Here is a 15,478-nt window from a genome sequence, read left to right as displayed (position 1 = left end):
ATGCCGGGTTCTCCTCAATCGCTTGCGAGGGTTTAGGCTCGTCATCGGCGAGGCCGTCCAAGAAGCCTCGGGGGGGCACGTCGCTAAAAGAGATAATTATCTTTTATCTTCCGTGTTGCGGCGGCAGATTACGGTTGACGTTTACGATTGTTACCGAGACAATGTTACGCCGCACGCCGCTTCGTCTTGTTTTGTTTTTTTTTTTATCTTTACGAGCCTCCCGAAACAAGCGAGGGAACTCCCACCGTGTGGCGGCGCCTCAGCCTTGAGGTCTTTTCCCAAACGAAGATAAAGAAGAAAAAAAAAACATGTAATCCGGTGAATTATCTTTCATCTCTGCCATCGCGAGTCACTTGACATCTTCGTCTTGCGCTCCGCGCGCTAACACTTAGCGCGCGGCAGGGGAAGGGGACTCGGGTCCCGCAGCTCTTTTTTGGGCCCGCTTGTGTCCAAGTGTAGTAGTAGAACCCGCCTTGGGATTGGACCAGACTTTGCTCTCCGACAAGCAACCGCTACTAAATCTTTCTCTTGGAAGCAGAACCTTCTGTGGGGACGAGAACCTTTTCTCAGGAGTAGGATCTGCTCTCTCGCGAGTCTGGCACTTTCTCCGTGGACCGAAACCTGCCAACGGGACTAAACTTTCTCCTCCCACCCTCAAAGGCGGTACCTGTGGGGACGAGAACCTTCACTCCCAACTAAAACCCCTCAGAATAAAAATTAAAAAAAAGAAGGAACCTAGTGGGATCACACGGAGTTGAAGCGCCGGGCGGTCGGGGTCGGACGAAGGCCACGGGGTCCCAGCGTGGGGCAAATCTCCCTTTCAAATCCCTGGAGACAATCCCCACGGCCGTTCCCATCCTCCCCTTGAACCGGCTGCTCCAAACAGCGGCGGATCCCCTCGTCGGTCACGCGGATCCCGGACGAATGAGGCCGAACAGCCCGGCGCCGCTGCGGGAGCGAGCGGAGACCGGTCGGGGGCGTGCTCTCTTCCTTTCAAAAGGCGGGTGAGCTTCTCGGATGTGACCCGACAGCGGCCTGGGGACCGATTGCGCGCGCCCATCGTTTGTCTCCAAGTCTCCCCGGGATCGACCCCTCCCTCACCCAAGGCCAAAGCACGCACGCTCTGCAAAGTCCGGCTCCGCGGCTGGCGCCTTCTTCCTTCAAACTTGAGAGCCCGACGACGACGAGGGGGGGCCAAACGGTTTGATTTGCGAGTGTTTACACGCGCACTTCCCCCGGAGGCTTTTTTTCCTGTCACGCAAAAAAAAAAAAAAAAAAAAAAAAGACGGCTCGGGTGAACAAGGCCGACGTGTCAACAGAGATTAAACTAGTTTTATTATTTTGAAACAAGGCAAGGGGGGGAAGAAGGGCAATCGGGTAAGTTGGACCAAACCAAAAACCACCAACAAAAACAAACAAACAAAAAAAAACCCAGAAGTCATATCTTACACTAGTGATTATTATTATTAATTTTTTACAACCATTCAGTCTGCATAACATAAAGAAATAATTCTACATCTTTGTTTCTTTCGTATTTTTGGTACTCTTTTGTTTTTTGTTTTTTTTTACATACAAATAACAAATACGGGAACTTGTTTTCACAATGCATATCATCATCTGTCAAGTGTGTGAGTGCGTGCGTGTGTACGTGCGTGCGTGTGGAGGTCAACACAAACCGACAGGCCGAGACGGAAAGCACATCCAAAAATAAAAGCAAAGGCCTTCGCGTTATCTTGTGGCCTGCGTCGTCGCCTTCTTCTTTGTTTTGTTTTTTCCATGTTAAATGTATTTCATACAATTTTTACAAGCGTCCTGTTTAACAGGTGCGTGACCAGCCAGGAGTTTTTGGATGTTGGGGGGGGGGGGGGGGGGAGATAGTGGAGGGGGTTTGTGCGCAAATGGAAAATCCTGATCCGAGGAACGACTCAAATGTCCGTGCGGTTGGAGTTAGTTTGCCCCCTTCCGATTTTAGAAAAATAGGATGGAGCCAAAATGTCTGTGGAGCTTCTCAGCGGTCCGAGTCACGGCAGTCCGCAAAACGTTTTGGGGCGTGAATCCAAAAGGCTTCTTGACTTGGAAACATTGAGGCCCCCATTTTGGACACAAACTGACATTGCCACCCCCCCCCCTCCCCGCCTGCCCCCAGCCCTAAAAAGTGGCCACCACCAAGCCATTTTGCCACCTCACTGGTGTGTACGTACCGTCATTCAGGACCAAAACCTCCACGTGGGACGAGACCTTGACTACCTTCTGTCAGGACGAAATCTGACGCTCAGGAGGTAAACCGACTATTGGGACTTAAATCTCTCAGCAGAGGGGGCCTGGTCTCTGGACTCCAGGCAGTGAAGTCTCATCTTGGGACCCCCTCCGGACTAGTACCTTTGCCCAGGAGAGCGAAACCTACTCTCGAGACCCTCGGGGGTACAACTTGACCCGCGTTCGGGACGAAAACGCTCTGCGGGATGGACAGGGCCCCCCCCCCCCCCAACTCCAGGGCTCACATTTCAAAGCAAAGAAACCTTTTGGATGGAAGGTGACGTGTCCGGGACAAGCAGGAAAGCGTCCGGTGGCCGCCATGCGTTTCAAGTGAAGCGGGGGAGGGCGGGGCGGGGCGGGGGGGGGGGGGGGGGGGGTCGGAGCGGCGCGTCTAGCCCATGGCCGTCACCATGCTGGACGGGTGGTGGGGCGCGAAGGAGGGGTGCATGGGCGTGGGGGTGCTGAGCATGTGGCCCGAGTGCGAGAAGGGCGGGAAGGAGGACATGTGGCGCGAGAGGCTGGCCGGGCTGAAGGAGGCGCTCTTGTCCATCAGGCTCTTGGAGAAGTCGTCCATGCCGCCGTCCTGCGCCGACTTTTTGCTCTTCTTGGACTTGCTGGACATTTTGCGGTTGCGCGTCTGGATGCCTTCCTTCTTCATGGTCAGAGGTCGGTTGATCTGCTCTCCACAGGGACGACACAAAAGAGCTTCAGGTTAGTATGGCGGCGCGCCCCACATTTTTTTTTTTTTTGGGCTCGCCGAACGGCCGCGAGGCGTCGCCGCGCCAGGAAAGCAAAGACGGTGGGCAATACGGCGCCCCGATCGTACGTCTATTTTCGTCTTCGTCCAAGTTCAACTTTGCGCGCGAGTTCACGGCGTGAAGTCGGATATGAAAATGCTCAAACGGGCTTTCCGCAATGTGATTCCTTCTGAGCGTTTTGCTTTTTCCAGCGGAGTGCCTTGTTGGCGAGGGATGCGGGGTAGGATGGGGGCGGGGCTAGTCCACCTGGCAGCCGCCACCAAAGGGCCAAGTCCTCCTCGACCGCGTGGCTGTCGCGTCCCGACTGCCATTCTGCAGCGAGAAGCGGGATGATGGAATTTCGGCTGTGGGCAGGATTATGATGGGGGGGGGGGGGGGGGGCTGCGGATGAGGCCGACTGGCTCCCTGATCTTTTCCGAGCGGTTCTTCTTCCCGGAGAAATGGGAGCGGGGATTTCTTTCTGGCTCCGGCGACGTCCGCCAGAGACATTTTTTCGCTGACTCCAAAAGCAAAGCCGTTGCCGTGATTACCGCCCCCCCCCCCCCCGCCCCTCCCGGGCTCCCCGCGGCACCGATGTGGCTTCACAGGCTAACACGTGACTCGGGATTGAGTGACCTTTCTATACTTCCCGGCCGGAGCGGACGTGCGGCCGCTCTTTGATGACGCCCGATCGCCTCGAGCCAGCGATCTCGTTGCGGAGACGCAAAAGTCAAGCAAATTTGGGGGGACGTTCCCTCACGATTCAATCGTCCGTCCGTCTGCTCACTCGGGTCGCGGATGAGCTGGAGCCCGTCCCAGCTGAATCCGGGCGAGAGGCAGGGGACGCCCCGGGGGGGCCGCCGGCCCGTCACGACGCACGTGAAGATAAATTTCAAAGTCGTCGCCGGTCATCGTCCACATTGACAAGAATGCGCCGGTGGACTTTCCGGGGAGGAAATGAGATCATCATCATCATCATCATCACCATCCTTCTTCAGGCTGCTTTTCCAACTTGATGCAAATGGACAACTTTTTGCGGCCTGCGACTCGGGATGACGAGGGAAGAATACGGTGGGCAGAGGGAAGGGGGAAAAAAAAAATTCAAGCGCCTTCTTTAATAGTCACAAGCAACTGCCAATGAAATCAGGAATTCGCTTTATCGGCCGAGGCTGGGGGGGACAATTAGCGCCCAGGGAAAACAAAGATTGGGGGGTCGAGGGCAAGCTCGGGGGGAGCTTGACGAGACCAAGGTGACTCTCATCTGCCTTCTGCTGTCACTTGACAGTGGCCAAGTTCAAAAACGGCGACAAAAGAGTGCATGAAAAATAGGAAAACGCGGGGCATCGTTTCCCGCGCGTGTTGTTGCGCGTTGCACGCTTGCACAAATGCATTTGGGCGTTGTTGTTTTGTGATTGAGTTCAAGAATGTGCTTTTTTTTTTTTTTTGAAAGGGACGCAATTTACATTCTGTGTGTGTTCCAAAAGAAATGAGACCATCACTTGCTGGCCAGAAACACACCAAAAAGAAACGCATCACCCAAATTTTGCACAAGTGGAGGTTTTTCTTTGATGTATTTTTTTTCTTTGCTTTTTTTTGCGTGATTTTTTTTCCACTTCCTGTGTGTGGGGGGGGGGGTCGTAGGTCCAGGTACACGCGACGTGTTATGTTTTGTCTGTATCACATAATAGTATACTATTTTGGATTCTCTTTCAAAATATTGCCCACAAACTAACACGCGACCCCCCAAAAAACCTCCAATGCGCTGGGGGGGGGGCGGGGGGGGGGTTATTTCGGTGAACTTACATTGTGCAGCTTGAAGTAGAGTCCGCAGGCGTTGCACACGGGGTCGCCGTTGGCGTTCCGCCTCCACAGCGTGGTGGTGGTCGTCTGGCAGTTGGCGCACGACGTGCCGGCGCGCCTGGCCGCCGACTGCACGCAGGCGAGCGCAGCAAAGCACACACACACACACACACACACAGACAGGCCACGATAAGTGTGCGCATCAAGACCGACGCCCGTTTCTACGACTATTCGTGGAAAAAGGTGACAGTTTCCCTCAACGTTTGAAACAAAGACATGGCGTACGGGGGAGGAAAAAAGCAAAAGGAGCAGATGGAGGCGCGCTGCGTGGCTGGCGGGCTAAAAATAGCACAAGTGTAGAAGAAACCTTGCCTAAAAGCGGAGATAAAAGCGCAGCCTTGACACGCTGCAGCCATTCAATCCAACTAAATGTCCTCCTCGGGAACGTACAGAAAAAAAGGGGGGGGGGGGGGAGGGGGGCTTCACATTTGGATGCGAGTGATTATATCGGGTGAGGTGCACTAATTAAAGGCATGCTTTATTTGGGGGGCTTCGCTCGCTCGCTCCGGGGGGCTGCAGCGGAGCTTCCACTGCCGGATTTAGCTGCTTGACATTGATGTTCTAATCTCCCCCCCCCCCCCCTCCGCCACCCAATAAAAATCAATAGTCAGGCCGCGCGCTGCTGTGACGTGGATGATCTTTGCAATTAGACGCCCGAAGGACCGCACGCGCTCGTGACCTGCTATTTACTTCGTCTTGCTTGCATCCAAATATGACGAGCCCATCTTTTTTTTTTTTTCCAACATAGAAATCCTCCGTAAAGAAAAAAAAATCGCAGCAGCTCTGGCTTGGACTCTTATCTCACATCCTGCACACGTTTCCTGCTTTTAGACTCTACAAAAGCCTCCTCGTGTGTGTGCGTTCTCGCGCGCGTATGTGTGTGTATATATATATATATATATATATATATAGTGTGTGTGTGTCCTATATATTTGGCTTTTGAATGAGTGTGTAAAAAAAAAAAAAGGGAGGGGGCTCAAATCAGGGGTGTCCAAACAACAGCTCGGGGTCAACTGCAGCGCAATATCAAATTTTTGCGGCTCGCGGCTTGGAGTAAAAATCAATTTAAAATCAAAACATCGGGGAGGGTCTGAATCTCAAAGCGAGGTGAAAAAAAAAAAAGGTTTTGAAAGGAGCGCTTTGAAACCTGCTGAGAAACGACTGGAAAAGACGAGCAGAATGTCTCGGATCTAGTTGGGTTCAAGGGCTGCAGCCCACCCGAAATGAGGCCTTGAACACAAAGCTGCGATGTTTTCTATTCATCGTGCATATTTCTTATCCACCGGAAAGTCCTTTGAATGCATTTATGCTCGCACGTGATTAGAAAACGGCAGAGTGACGTCATTGACATATTGCTGATTATGCCGATGGTTTTGTTCGTTCGTTTCCGATTTTGCTTGGTCGAATGCTTGCCGCCAAGGCGCATCCTTCCGTCCCCCTACAAAAATGTGGACACCCCTAATGTTAAAAATTCGATTTGAACGCAAGGCTACATCAAAAACGATAAAAGTACACGGCGCAGCTTTTTGTTTGTTTTGTTTTGTTTTGTTTTTAGGATCTGAAAGCAGAGACCTGCACTTGTCGAGTCAATTTCCTGCAGCTAATAGGCCTACTTCTTCCTGGAGAGGGAAACACAGAGAGAGAAAGAGAGAGAGAGAGAAAGAGGGAGAGAGATGGAGAAAGACAGAGATGGAGAAAGAGAGCGAGAAAAAGAGAGAGAGAGAGAGAGAGAGAGAGAGAGAGACGCACATGTCAACAAGAGTGGCCAGCGAGGCGCGTGCACGTACCAGCCGCCGCTTGGGCTTGATGAGGGGCCTGTTCTGGCCGTTCATCTTGTGGTACAGGCCGCAGGCGTTACACAGATAGTGGCCCGTACCGTCCCGCCGCCACAGCGGGGTCGACGTGGCGCCGCAGTTGACGCACTCCCGGCCCTCTGCGTGCGTCAGGGTGGGACGCGCACGCACGCACAAAAAATAAAAATAAAAAAGCAAAAAAATTTAAAAAAAAAAGACACAAACACACGCCATAGGTCAGTTGAAGTCCGCGCACGCGCCCCCCAAAAAAGGCGTATTTGAAGTCAAAGAGGCGAAAGGGGACATGCGGCAGTTCCATGGAAAGCATCGTGACTTGTGCACTACACATCGCGTATATTAAAAACAAAAAGAATTAAAAAAATACTATTAATAATAATTTTAAAAAACGATTTGGTGAAGTAAAATATTTGTAGGACGGGATATCTTGGAAAATGTGAGGCTAATATTGCGCCTTGTGAGATTGACGCTGGTTGAATTTGCGCGTGAAGCGAAAAGCACTTCCTCTTTTTTTTTTTTTTGGATTGAAACAAAAAACGCGTTATGACGAGGAAAAGGATGACATCTTTAAATGCACATGATCCCCCATTAATAATAATCCCGATGATATGCATCGACTAATCCGCCAGATTCTAATCTCATTACCAAAATAAAATTAATGCAACGCCTATCTGCTTATGTGATTCTGGTGCGTTGCTCGTTTTGTCTTTTTGCAAGCAAGCGAATGCGCCACGTGCAGTGGTCGGGTTTTGCAAAATGGAGTGTGTGTGCGTGTGCGCGAGTGAGATGCGGCAAGAGTGAGAAGCGAGGGAATGTGAAGCCTACCTGAACACGACCTTGTTTTTGGTCTTGTTTTGGAACCGTAAGTAGAAGAGGACCCACCTATCAGGCTACTTGGTGGGAAGAGGCCTGGCCCGTAATCGGGGACATAGGGTGGGTAAGTGGCGATGGGGTGGTGGGCCGCCGCCGCCGAGGCGCCGGGGGGGCCGGGCCCCAGCGCCGCCGCCGCCGCAGCCGCCGCCGCCGCGGCCGCCGCCGCCGCGGCCGCCTGCACCCCGCGCCCGTGCGCCGTCTCCATTTTCATGCCGTCGGCCAGCGTCACCTGGTATTTGACGCACTCCTTGTCCTCGGGGCGCGGGCCGCCGCCCCCGCCGGAGCCCGGCGTGGACATGCCCGGGTCCGGGGACACGTCCTTGGGCGGGGTGGGCGGGAAGGAGAACAAGTGCGGGCTGGAGTGGCCGCCGGACAGCGACGAGGAGGACGACGACGACGACGACGACGTCGACGACGACGACGAGGCCGGCGGGTAGACGGACAGGCCGGCCGGGGAGCCGTGGTGGTGGTGGTGGTGGTGGTGGTGGTGCAGCGGGTTCTTGGGGAAGGGGCTCAGGTTCCACGGGGACGCGCCGTGGTGCGCGCCGATGCCTTTGCCGCCCGCCGCCTCCAGCCACGGCAGCGAGCCGTGCAGCAGCGACGGCCGGCACACCTGGCTGCCTGCGACGCACCGCCGCCGCCCCCCCGCAACAACAAAGTCAGTGGGTGCGCTCCGACACGCGTGCATGCAACAAACGACTCGCTCGGAGGGCCGCGACATCTTCGCCAATTCCGTTTCACAAATTCGCTCGACCATGACGGAAAATACGCGAAATATTTCCTTGAGGGAAATTGGAGAAATAAAACTGTCACTACGTCCGCTTTTTTTCGGGGTCCAAAAAAAACCCCCCCCAAAAACATTTCATTCCGTTCACGTTAGGCACGGAATTGGCCTTTTAAAAAAATCACCTTCGAGTGAGCAGTTTTCAAGCTTCTGTCGCCGCGCAAGTTAAAGGTTGAGATTCAGGAAACATCCAAGAAAGGATTGATTGATGCTTTTTTTTTTCTTTTGCTCACCAAATCTTCCACTTCGTTGGCACTTGTGGACTCAGAAGCGCATCATCCATTTCAAACAAATGATTGTGGATTTTTCTTACGATCTTCCTCATATTGTAGACGAAAAGAAGTTTATGCTTTAAAAAAAAAAATCCTCTCAACCCAACTCACGAACAGACATGTCGAATCTGGCCGTTCATAAAATACAAGTGCGCGTGGCCCGAGCCGGGTTGGTCAATGTGCAGCGTTTCCCCGCAACCCCCAAAACATGATCCGTGTCGCCGAAGGTTTCTTTTTCTTTTCTTTTTTAAGTGCCGATGGGTGCGCGAGCGTGCGTACTCACTGTGCGGGGGCGGCGGGTACCTCTGGACGGCCCGCACCGAGTTGCCGTAGTAGGGCGAGACGTGGTTGCCCTGGGCGTCGATGTTAAAGAGTACATCCACATCGTCGGCCAGCGGGTACTGGTCCATGTAGGAGTGGCCCAGGCCCGGGTGGTGCGAGGCGGGGTGCTGCTCGTTCAGCACGGCCGGGTGCGGGTGGCTCATCCAGCGGGGCTGCTCGGCGCTTACTTCCATGGCGCCTCGGCGCTGCTCTTCACGGGCCCTTTGCGTCCGTTCGTCCGCCCGCCCCCCCTCAAATGTTCGCGCGTGTGGGGGCAAGGTGCCCGAATCCTGCTTTCTCTCGCCTGCGTCAGGTTAAATCCACCGCGGTCCCACCTGCGCACATACACAGAGGTGGTTAACGCGCGGCCCGGCCCGCGTGAGGCGCACGGAAGGAGGCGAAACGTCCGACATGGAGAAGGCGCCTTGCACGAGGAGATCTCCTCAACTCGGCCGGAAATTCGTCAGGCTCTTGCTGCTTTTTCTCTCTCCCCCCCCCCCTTTTTTTCTTTGTTTCTGTTCTTACGGTTGATTGTGACTGGTGGAGTCTTCTTGTTGGTTTGGAGATGAACGCAGAGGTGACGAGGTGACGTGCACTCAACAGGTTCGCGTGCCTCAGAGTGACCGGAACGCACCCGAGCGGCGTGTTGCAACCACTCGGGCCTGCCTGCCTGCCTGCCTGCCTCCTCCTTCTCTCTCTCTCTCTCTCTCTCTCTCTCTCTCCCTATCCCCCCTCTCTCTCTCTCTCTCTCTCTCTCTGCCCGCCTCCCTCTCTCTTACACTGAAGGCATTCTTTCCGGATGGCGCCAGGCGGCTCAGTGCAGCAGACAGCTGCGGCGCGACGCAACTTAAGGAGGGTCCCAGCATGCACGGGTGGGGAGGGGGGGGGCACCCAAAAGTGGGCCGGGCTTGTCCTAATTGAATTGGAGACTTCATTTCGGTTGAACGTGATGAGAAGCTTTGCACAGAGAGAAACAACAAGAGGGAGGAAGGCGGCCCCGTGCGGAAAAGTCAAGTGGCGGCGAGGCGCATGCGCGCTGCGCGGCCCTGACATTTGCGCGTCCTCTCGCGGTCACGTGACTCAACCGGGCGAGCGGGCCCCGCGTGGACGCGCACGGCCATCAAGTTCAAGCAACCCAGCTGCGCTCCGAAGGGGAGCCTGCAAAATGTGCTGAAATGATGCCGCCGTTGCTCGAATTCGCCCGCCGCGCCCCTCCAAGAGCGTCTCGAAGCAAAACGCGAACAAATAAGAGAAATAAGGGCCCGTGACGTCAGGCACCGCCGATGTCCACACACACACGCCATCAAAAAAGAGAGAGAGAAATACAATCCCCAAACGTCTTGGGTTCGGATGTAATCAATAAAAGCGGCGTGATGATGACAATGATGTCAACTTCCGCATGCACAAAATGCGTTTCGGGAATTTCGACGCAAAACATGTTTTTCAACGAAATACTTCCTCGAATCTACTTGGTGTGCGACGAGCCTGCACCGAAGGGGAAAAAAACAACGAAAAAGAAACACAAAGAGCCCAAAAAAACCCGTTTAGTGGTTTGAGTTTGTAACTGTGACGTCAACAAACGCCGACTCGAATCGTAGGACAAAAGCAAAATACGCCAAACGCAAACCCCCGAAATGTGCAATTTAAAAAGAACAACATGACTCAAATGTGATTTTAAATGTTCCTATTTGAAAGGCAATCATATATATATATATATGTGTGTGTGTGTGTGTGTGTGTGTGTGTGTGTGTGTGTGTGTGCGTATATGCTTATATCTATGTTTTATCATTTATATTTATTTATGTACTTTTTGTTCTATTTCTCCCTGTCATAATTTTGCTGCGGTAAATTGGGAATTTCTCCATTGTGAGACAAATTTTTCTTCTTAGGTTTTCTTATTTTACATATATGTATATATATATATATATATATATATATATATATATATATATACACAAGTGTGCTTGTGTGTGTGTGTATTATTTATTTGTTGGAAACATTTATTTCCAATAGTTTGTTTATATTTTGCAGACACCGAAAAAGCAAAAAAAAAAGACACGGACTTACGTCATCACTATCTAAAATTTTGTGTCAATTACATTAAATGCATCCACCTCAATGATTTTTTGGTCTCAACAGGACTAATTCAAATAAGCACATGAGGGAATAATCACCAAAGATTAAAATATGTGTACAAACACACACACACACACACACTACCCAAAAATTGAAATTGTTCATTCGTGTGCGTGTCTCTCATCGCGGGTGACGTCACGACGGCCCCGGAAGCGAGGAGATGGCCGTCCCGGCCATTTCCCAATATCATGGCCCAGCAGAGTCACGTGACCGACGCTTTGCATTTCTGGTGCCGTTCGGTCGTGACGTCATAAGTAACGTTCGCAACGCCGTCGTCGCATCGGACGCACTCGTCATCGGGATCGCGCGTCGTGACCCCAGCTGCGAGGTGACGTTCAGGTGGACTAAAAAGGACCCACTTGAGCATTTTTATCTTGTTCCCTTTCGGACGTCTGGTCGATTTCCCAACGTAGAGCGTTTGCGCGCGTGCGTGTGCCCATTTCAAACTCGGTTGGATTATTTCACGGGCTGCCTTGGGCGAGATGTTGGGGTCAGGTGAAAACACACACAAACACACACGCACGCACGAGCGAAAGTGATCTTTTTTTTTTTTGGATTAAAAAAATAACAAAAACAAATAAAAAAGGCAGAGGGGTCCCGATCAAAAAAAAATCTCAAAATGACGTCGGAGGTCACCGACCTTAATTTCAACATCGACTGGCATGTTTTCAGCAATGACGTTTTCATTTTGGGGAAGTGAATATTTTCGCCTCCCAATTGCTGCAACGAATTCTCAACTCAAGTGCATTTCTAGAGCACTTTAAAACAACCATCGCCGTACAAAAAAGCGCCGCACTCGGAGCAAATATAACATTTACACAACAAGAAAACAACAAATTAATACAACGACAACAGTAGAAAGCAGCAAACAATAAGACTGAGCCATGCCGTGTCAAATGCCATCGAATGCAAATGAGCTTTGAGACGAGTTTTAAAGATGGGCAGCGAGTGCATGGAACATCGGATTCGGATACTTAAAAAAAAAATCATGAAAGCAAATATGAAAGGCATGCAAAATTCCATATATATATATATACACATACATGTGTGTGTACAAAGTATCGAAATGACGATTTAACAGGCGCGTATTCTACGAACGCCCCAAAAAATTCTCACTTTGGATTTCGTCGAAGAAAACGACGAGGCGGCGTCCATGACTGAATGCAAAACATTTTTCTTCCACGGAGGATGATTTAAAAAAAAAAAAAAGTTTCATTTTCAATGAGACGTTTTTTTTCCGCCGCCTCAAGCACACACACACACACACACACACACACTCGCAGCCGCACACGCACAATGACCTCCGTCATCCAACAAAAGCTTTCCTCGAAGCCACTGCTGCGTGCACTGACGATTTTTTTTTGGGGGGGGGGGGTTGTTTTTGTGAGGACGCCGCTATGTCTTCCGGGGACAACGAGAGGACGTGAGGGGTGGGGGGGCGCTCTCATGCAGCAACGGCGGCGGTGGCTCTCTCACACAAAATGGACGCAGCGGCAGCAGCCAGAGTGCGAACACACTGCAGGTAAGCAAGAGCCGCCGCCGCCCCCTCAAAACAACGCAAATCTCCGAATCGGATCCATTTCAGCTAGCTTGGCGCTTGGCATATATATATATATTTTTTTTTTTTAAATCATGAATTTATCTGTTTGTTTTGTCGCCGCTGACCGCACATCGCAGCGACGTCAGCAGGAGCAGCAGAAGCGACATTTCACCTTGCAACATTTCGCCAGCACCCCCCCCCCCCACAAAGAAAAAAAGAAATGGCAAAAGTTGACATGCCAACCACACGTGGCGGACGACGCGCGCGCACGGGCCGGGCCGGCGCGGGGGCCGCCGCCGCTAAATCGGGTTGATGAGTGACGTCACGGCGTTTATGAGGATGTGAAAGATGAATTGCTGGAATATTGACTGACCTGCTCCGCTCGGTGAGGAGGCGCGCGAGTGACCCGCCGATGCGCGCGCAACTCACAAAGAAGGACAGAGAGAGAGAAAGAGAGAGAGAGAGAAGGGCGCGCGCGCGTGCGCGCTTCCGGATTTCCGCGTATTGACACTCTTTTTCTCTTTTTCCTTCTACTTTTTCATATTCTCAATTTTTTTTCTTTTTGTCATTTTTGGCCCTGTTTCCGTGGTTGTTTTTGCTCATGAGTTCATTTCGCCAGCCCCCCCCCACCCCCTGCCCAAACACACACAATATTTCTCGAGCTGATATTGATATTGAATGCCCCATTCTTATTTTAACTTCCTCCTTTTTCTGTCGTCTCACTTTTCTATTTTTATTTCTCGTTCCTCTCATCGCCGCCTTGCTTCTGTTTCCATCACTATAAACACAAGTCAGCTTTCTCTTGCGCTCCTCTTATTAATTTTTTTTAAATCAACATGATGACAATTAAAACGAATAAGAAATGATCTTTAATCGATTTTTCTCACGCGGAGCTTTTCGTCGTCATTTTGTTTTTATTCCTCTTTCCATTTTTCCGATTCTTTTTTTCATTTTTTTTAAATCTAATTTCTACTGATTTTGTTAGTGGGACGGGGGGGGGGGGGCAAAAACTGTCATGCGCATCGTGATTTGTTTTGGAATCAGCAGCGGCGGTCCTCGCGTGAGCTTTCCTTTCTTCCGAGTGAGACGCGTCTCAAAGAAAAGTGCAAATAATGACGATCACCGCCGATTGGCCCAAAGCAGCAAACAAGCAGCGTGACGTTTCACGGCGGGCGGCCCTCCGATCGACCGTTGAGTCATTTGGAGGGTTGCCGACCGAGCTTTTGGATCCCGAATCCAGACCGCGTCCCGCTTCGCGCGTGTTTTCCTTGACGTCACGAGAAGCCGACATTTTTTTTGCCTTCGAGGTCCAACCCGATTGGCGAGTGCGGCCGTGCGCTCCTGTCGCAGGTGTGCGTGGCGGCGGTGACGTCACACCTTGTTTGGTTTTGGTTTTTGTGCACGCGAAAGCAGCGCGCGCGTGGCGCCCGGTGAGTTGAGGCGCGCATGCGAGCGTTTGTGGGAGCCGGCGGCGGCTGCAGCAACTGATCTTCTTGTTCCTTGCTCGCAAGAGGCCTCTCATCAGTGCCTTTCGTTTTCCTCGCTACCGTAATTGAGCGCCTCGGATGACAAACGAACGGCGGCGAGCAGCGTCAGCCTTGATTCATCAAGTGCTTATTTTGGGGATGGGAGCATTGAATTAAAGCACATTACTTGATTAATACAAACGATTAAGTTCGGGTGGCGGCGGGGGGGGGGGCGTGGAATATTTGCGCTTATTTGCACACGTCTAGCCTGTTAATTCACGAATAAATTAAGGGATTCGTTCGGAGTAAAAAAAAAAGTCACGAAGATGGAGCTGCAGTCTACGAAATAATTAAAAACAGAAAATTGGTGACAATGATCATCAAGTCAGCTCACGAAATCGCCAAAAGAATTCAACTCGATCAAACGTGACGCTAAAGTTGATGGCCACCTGCCGAATCGTCGCGCGCGTCACTCAGTGCCCACTTTGGGGGTTTTTTTTGTAGTCACCCCCCCCCCCCCAAAAAAAGGGTAACGCCCTCCAACCCGAGTTTTGACATTTGTATGAGCACGCGTGATGGAGACAATCGGAGGAGAGGGGGTGCGGGGAGGTAGAGGGGGGCGCGCGCGAGGCCCTTATCTGTTGGCGCGCGCGCGCCCGCCTGCAGGATCACAGCCGCTGATGAAAAAAGAAGTGCCAAAAAAAAAAAAAAAAGGCCTGCAGGATTCCTAATGATTGCGAATAATGAATCGTTATCTGGGCCGTGCACATTATCAGCCTGTTTTGTTCCACGCGCGCCCGCGCGTACAATTTATTATTGCATCTAATACATCACAATGAGCGAGGCGAGCTCCACGCGCGTGCGCTGCCAATCGCGTCCCGCGTGGGGCCCAGGAATGCTTTTTAGCCTGTTTAATTGCCAAAAGAGGAGGGTGGGGGGGGGGGGATCTGATAAACGGGGAAGGTGGGGTGGGGGCTAATCTCTCCCGCCAGTCTTGCAGCGCGTAATTAGTGTGTCAATTTCAACCTGAAATTAACTGCATCGACCTGCATGCCATCTCGCACCAGCCATTTGGATTTATTTCTCATCATTCATCACCCCCCCTCCACTCCCCAAAATATCGCGCCCCCCCCCTCTCCCACTTTCTTTTCAAATATCACGCACATCAGTCATCGCAAGGAAAATATGCCTCTTTTTTTACTCCCCTATTATGACTCACAGTTTTGGTATCCTGGCAACCATCAGATGGATATCACGTCCAAAATGGGGAGGGGAGGGGGGACGACCATGTCAAACAAACAACCCCCCCCCCACCCCACTCTATGATAATCCACGAGTGGGTGGCCTCGAGTAGCAGGCGAGAAAATCCTCATGTGCGTTGTTGATGCAAACATCAGCAGGGAAAAAAAAAAGCACCACAAT

The 15,478-nt window shown here is 51.8% G+C and overlaps 1 protein-coding gene and 1 long non-coding RNA gene across 8 annotated transcripts; one reads left to right on the top strand and one right to left on the bottom strand.

The window, feature by feature from the left end:
- Nucleotides 1-1,307: 1,307 nt before the first annotated feature.
- Nucleotides 1,308-13,004, bottom strand: gata3 (GATA binding protein 3). 7 transcript variants are annotated; one of them, XM_086102742.1, is made up of 6 exons: nucleotides 12,964-13,004; nucleotides 8,877-9,249; nucleotides 7,490-8,158; nucleotides 6,641-6,786; nucleotides 4,797-4,922; nucleotides 1,308-2,932 (listed from the first exon to the last, which is right to left on the bottom strand). In XM_086102742.1, exons 2-6 carry the CDS (start codon nucleotides 9,106-9,108, stop codon nucleotides 2,648-2,650), a joined length of 1,458 nt encoding a protein of 485 aa, XP_085958868.1. In that variant the 5' UTR covers nucleotides 9,109-9,249; nucleotides 12,964-13,004; the 3' UTR covers nucleotides 1,308-2,647. The 7 variants fall into 7 exon arrangements, with proteins under 7 accessions (XP_085958868.1, XP_085958869.1, XP_085958867.1 ...); XM_086102743.1 differs by lacking the exon at nucleotides 12,964-13,004 and adding an exon at nucleotides 12,167-12,191; XM_086102741.1 differs by lacking the exon at nucleotides 12,964-13,004 and adding an exon at nucleotides 9,440-9,707.
- LOC147186443 (uncharacterized) lies at nucleotides 12,482-13,482 on the top strand. Its single transcript, XR_015099144.1, has 2 exons — nucleotides 12,482-12,572; nucleotides 12,728-13,482. It is a non-coding gene; the product is annotated as an uncharacterized LOC147186443 (long non-coding RNA).
- The last annotated feature ends 1,996 nt before the right edge of the window (nucleotides 13,483-15,478 follow it).

Source organism: Hippocampus guttulatus, chromosome 22 (assembly GCF_054856545.1).
Source record: "Hippocampus guttulatus isolate MCC_2025c chromosome 22, RoL_Hgut_1.0, whole genome shotgun sequence".
In the NCBI taxonomy this organism is placed as follows: Eukaryota; Metazoa; Chordata; class Actinopteri; order Syngnathiformes; family Syngnathidae; genus Hippocampus; species Hippocampus guttulatus.
The sequence above is the reverse complement of the archived record's forward strand: the minus strand, read 5'-3'. Positions and strand labels throughout refer to the sequence as shown.

Coding starts and splice junctions, on each gene's coding strand:
- gata3 (XM_086102742.1), bottom strand. CDS start 9,108: ATGGAAGTAAGCGCCGAGCAGCCCCGCTGGATGAGCCACCCGCACCCG. Junction 8,159..8,876: donor GTACCCGCCGCCCCCGCACA/GTGAGTACGCAC, acceptor GGTGCGTCGCAG/GCAGCCAGGTGTGCCGGCCG. Junction 4,923..6,640: donor TCAAGCCCAAGCGGCGGCTG/GTACGTGCACGC, acceptor GCCTGCGTGCAG/TCGGCGGCCAGGCGCGCCGG.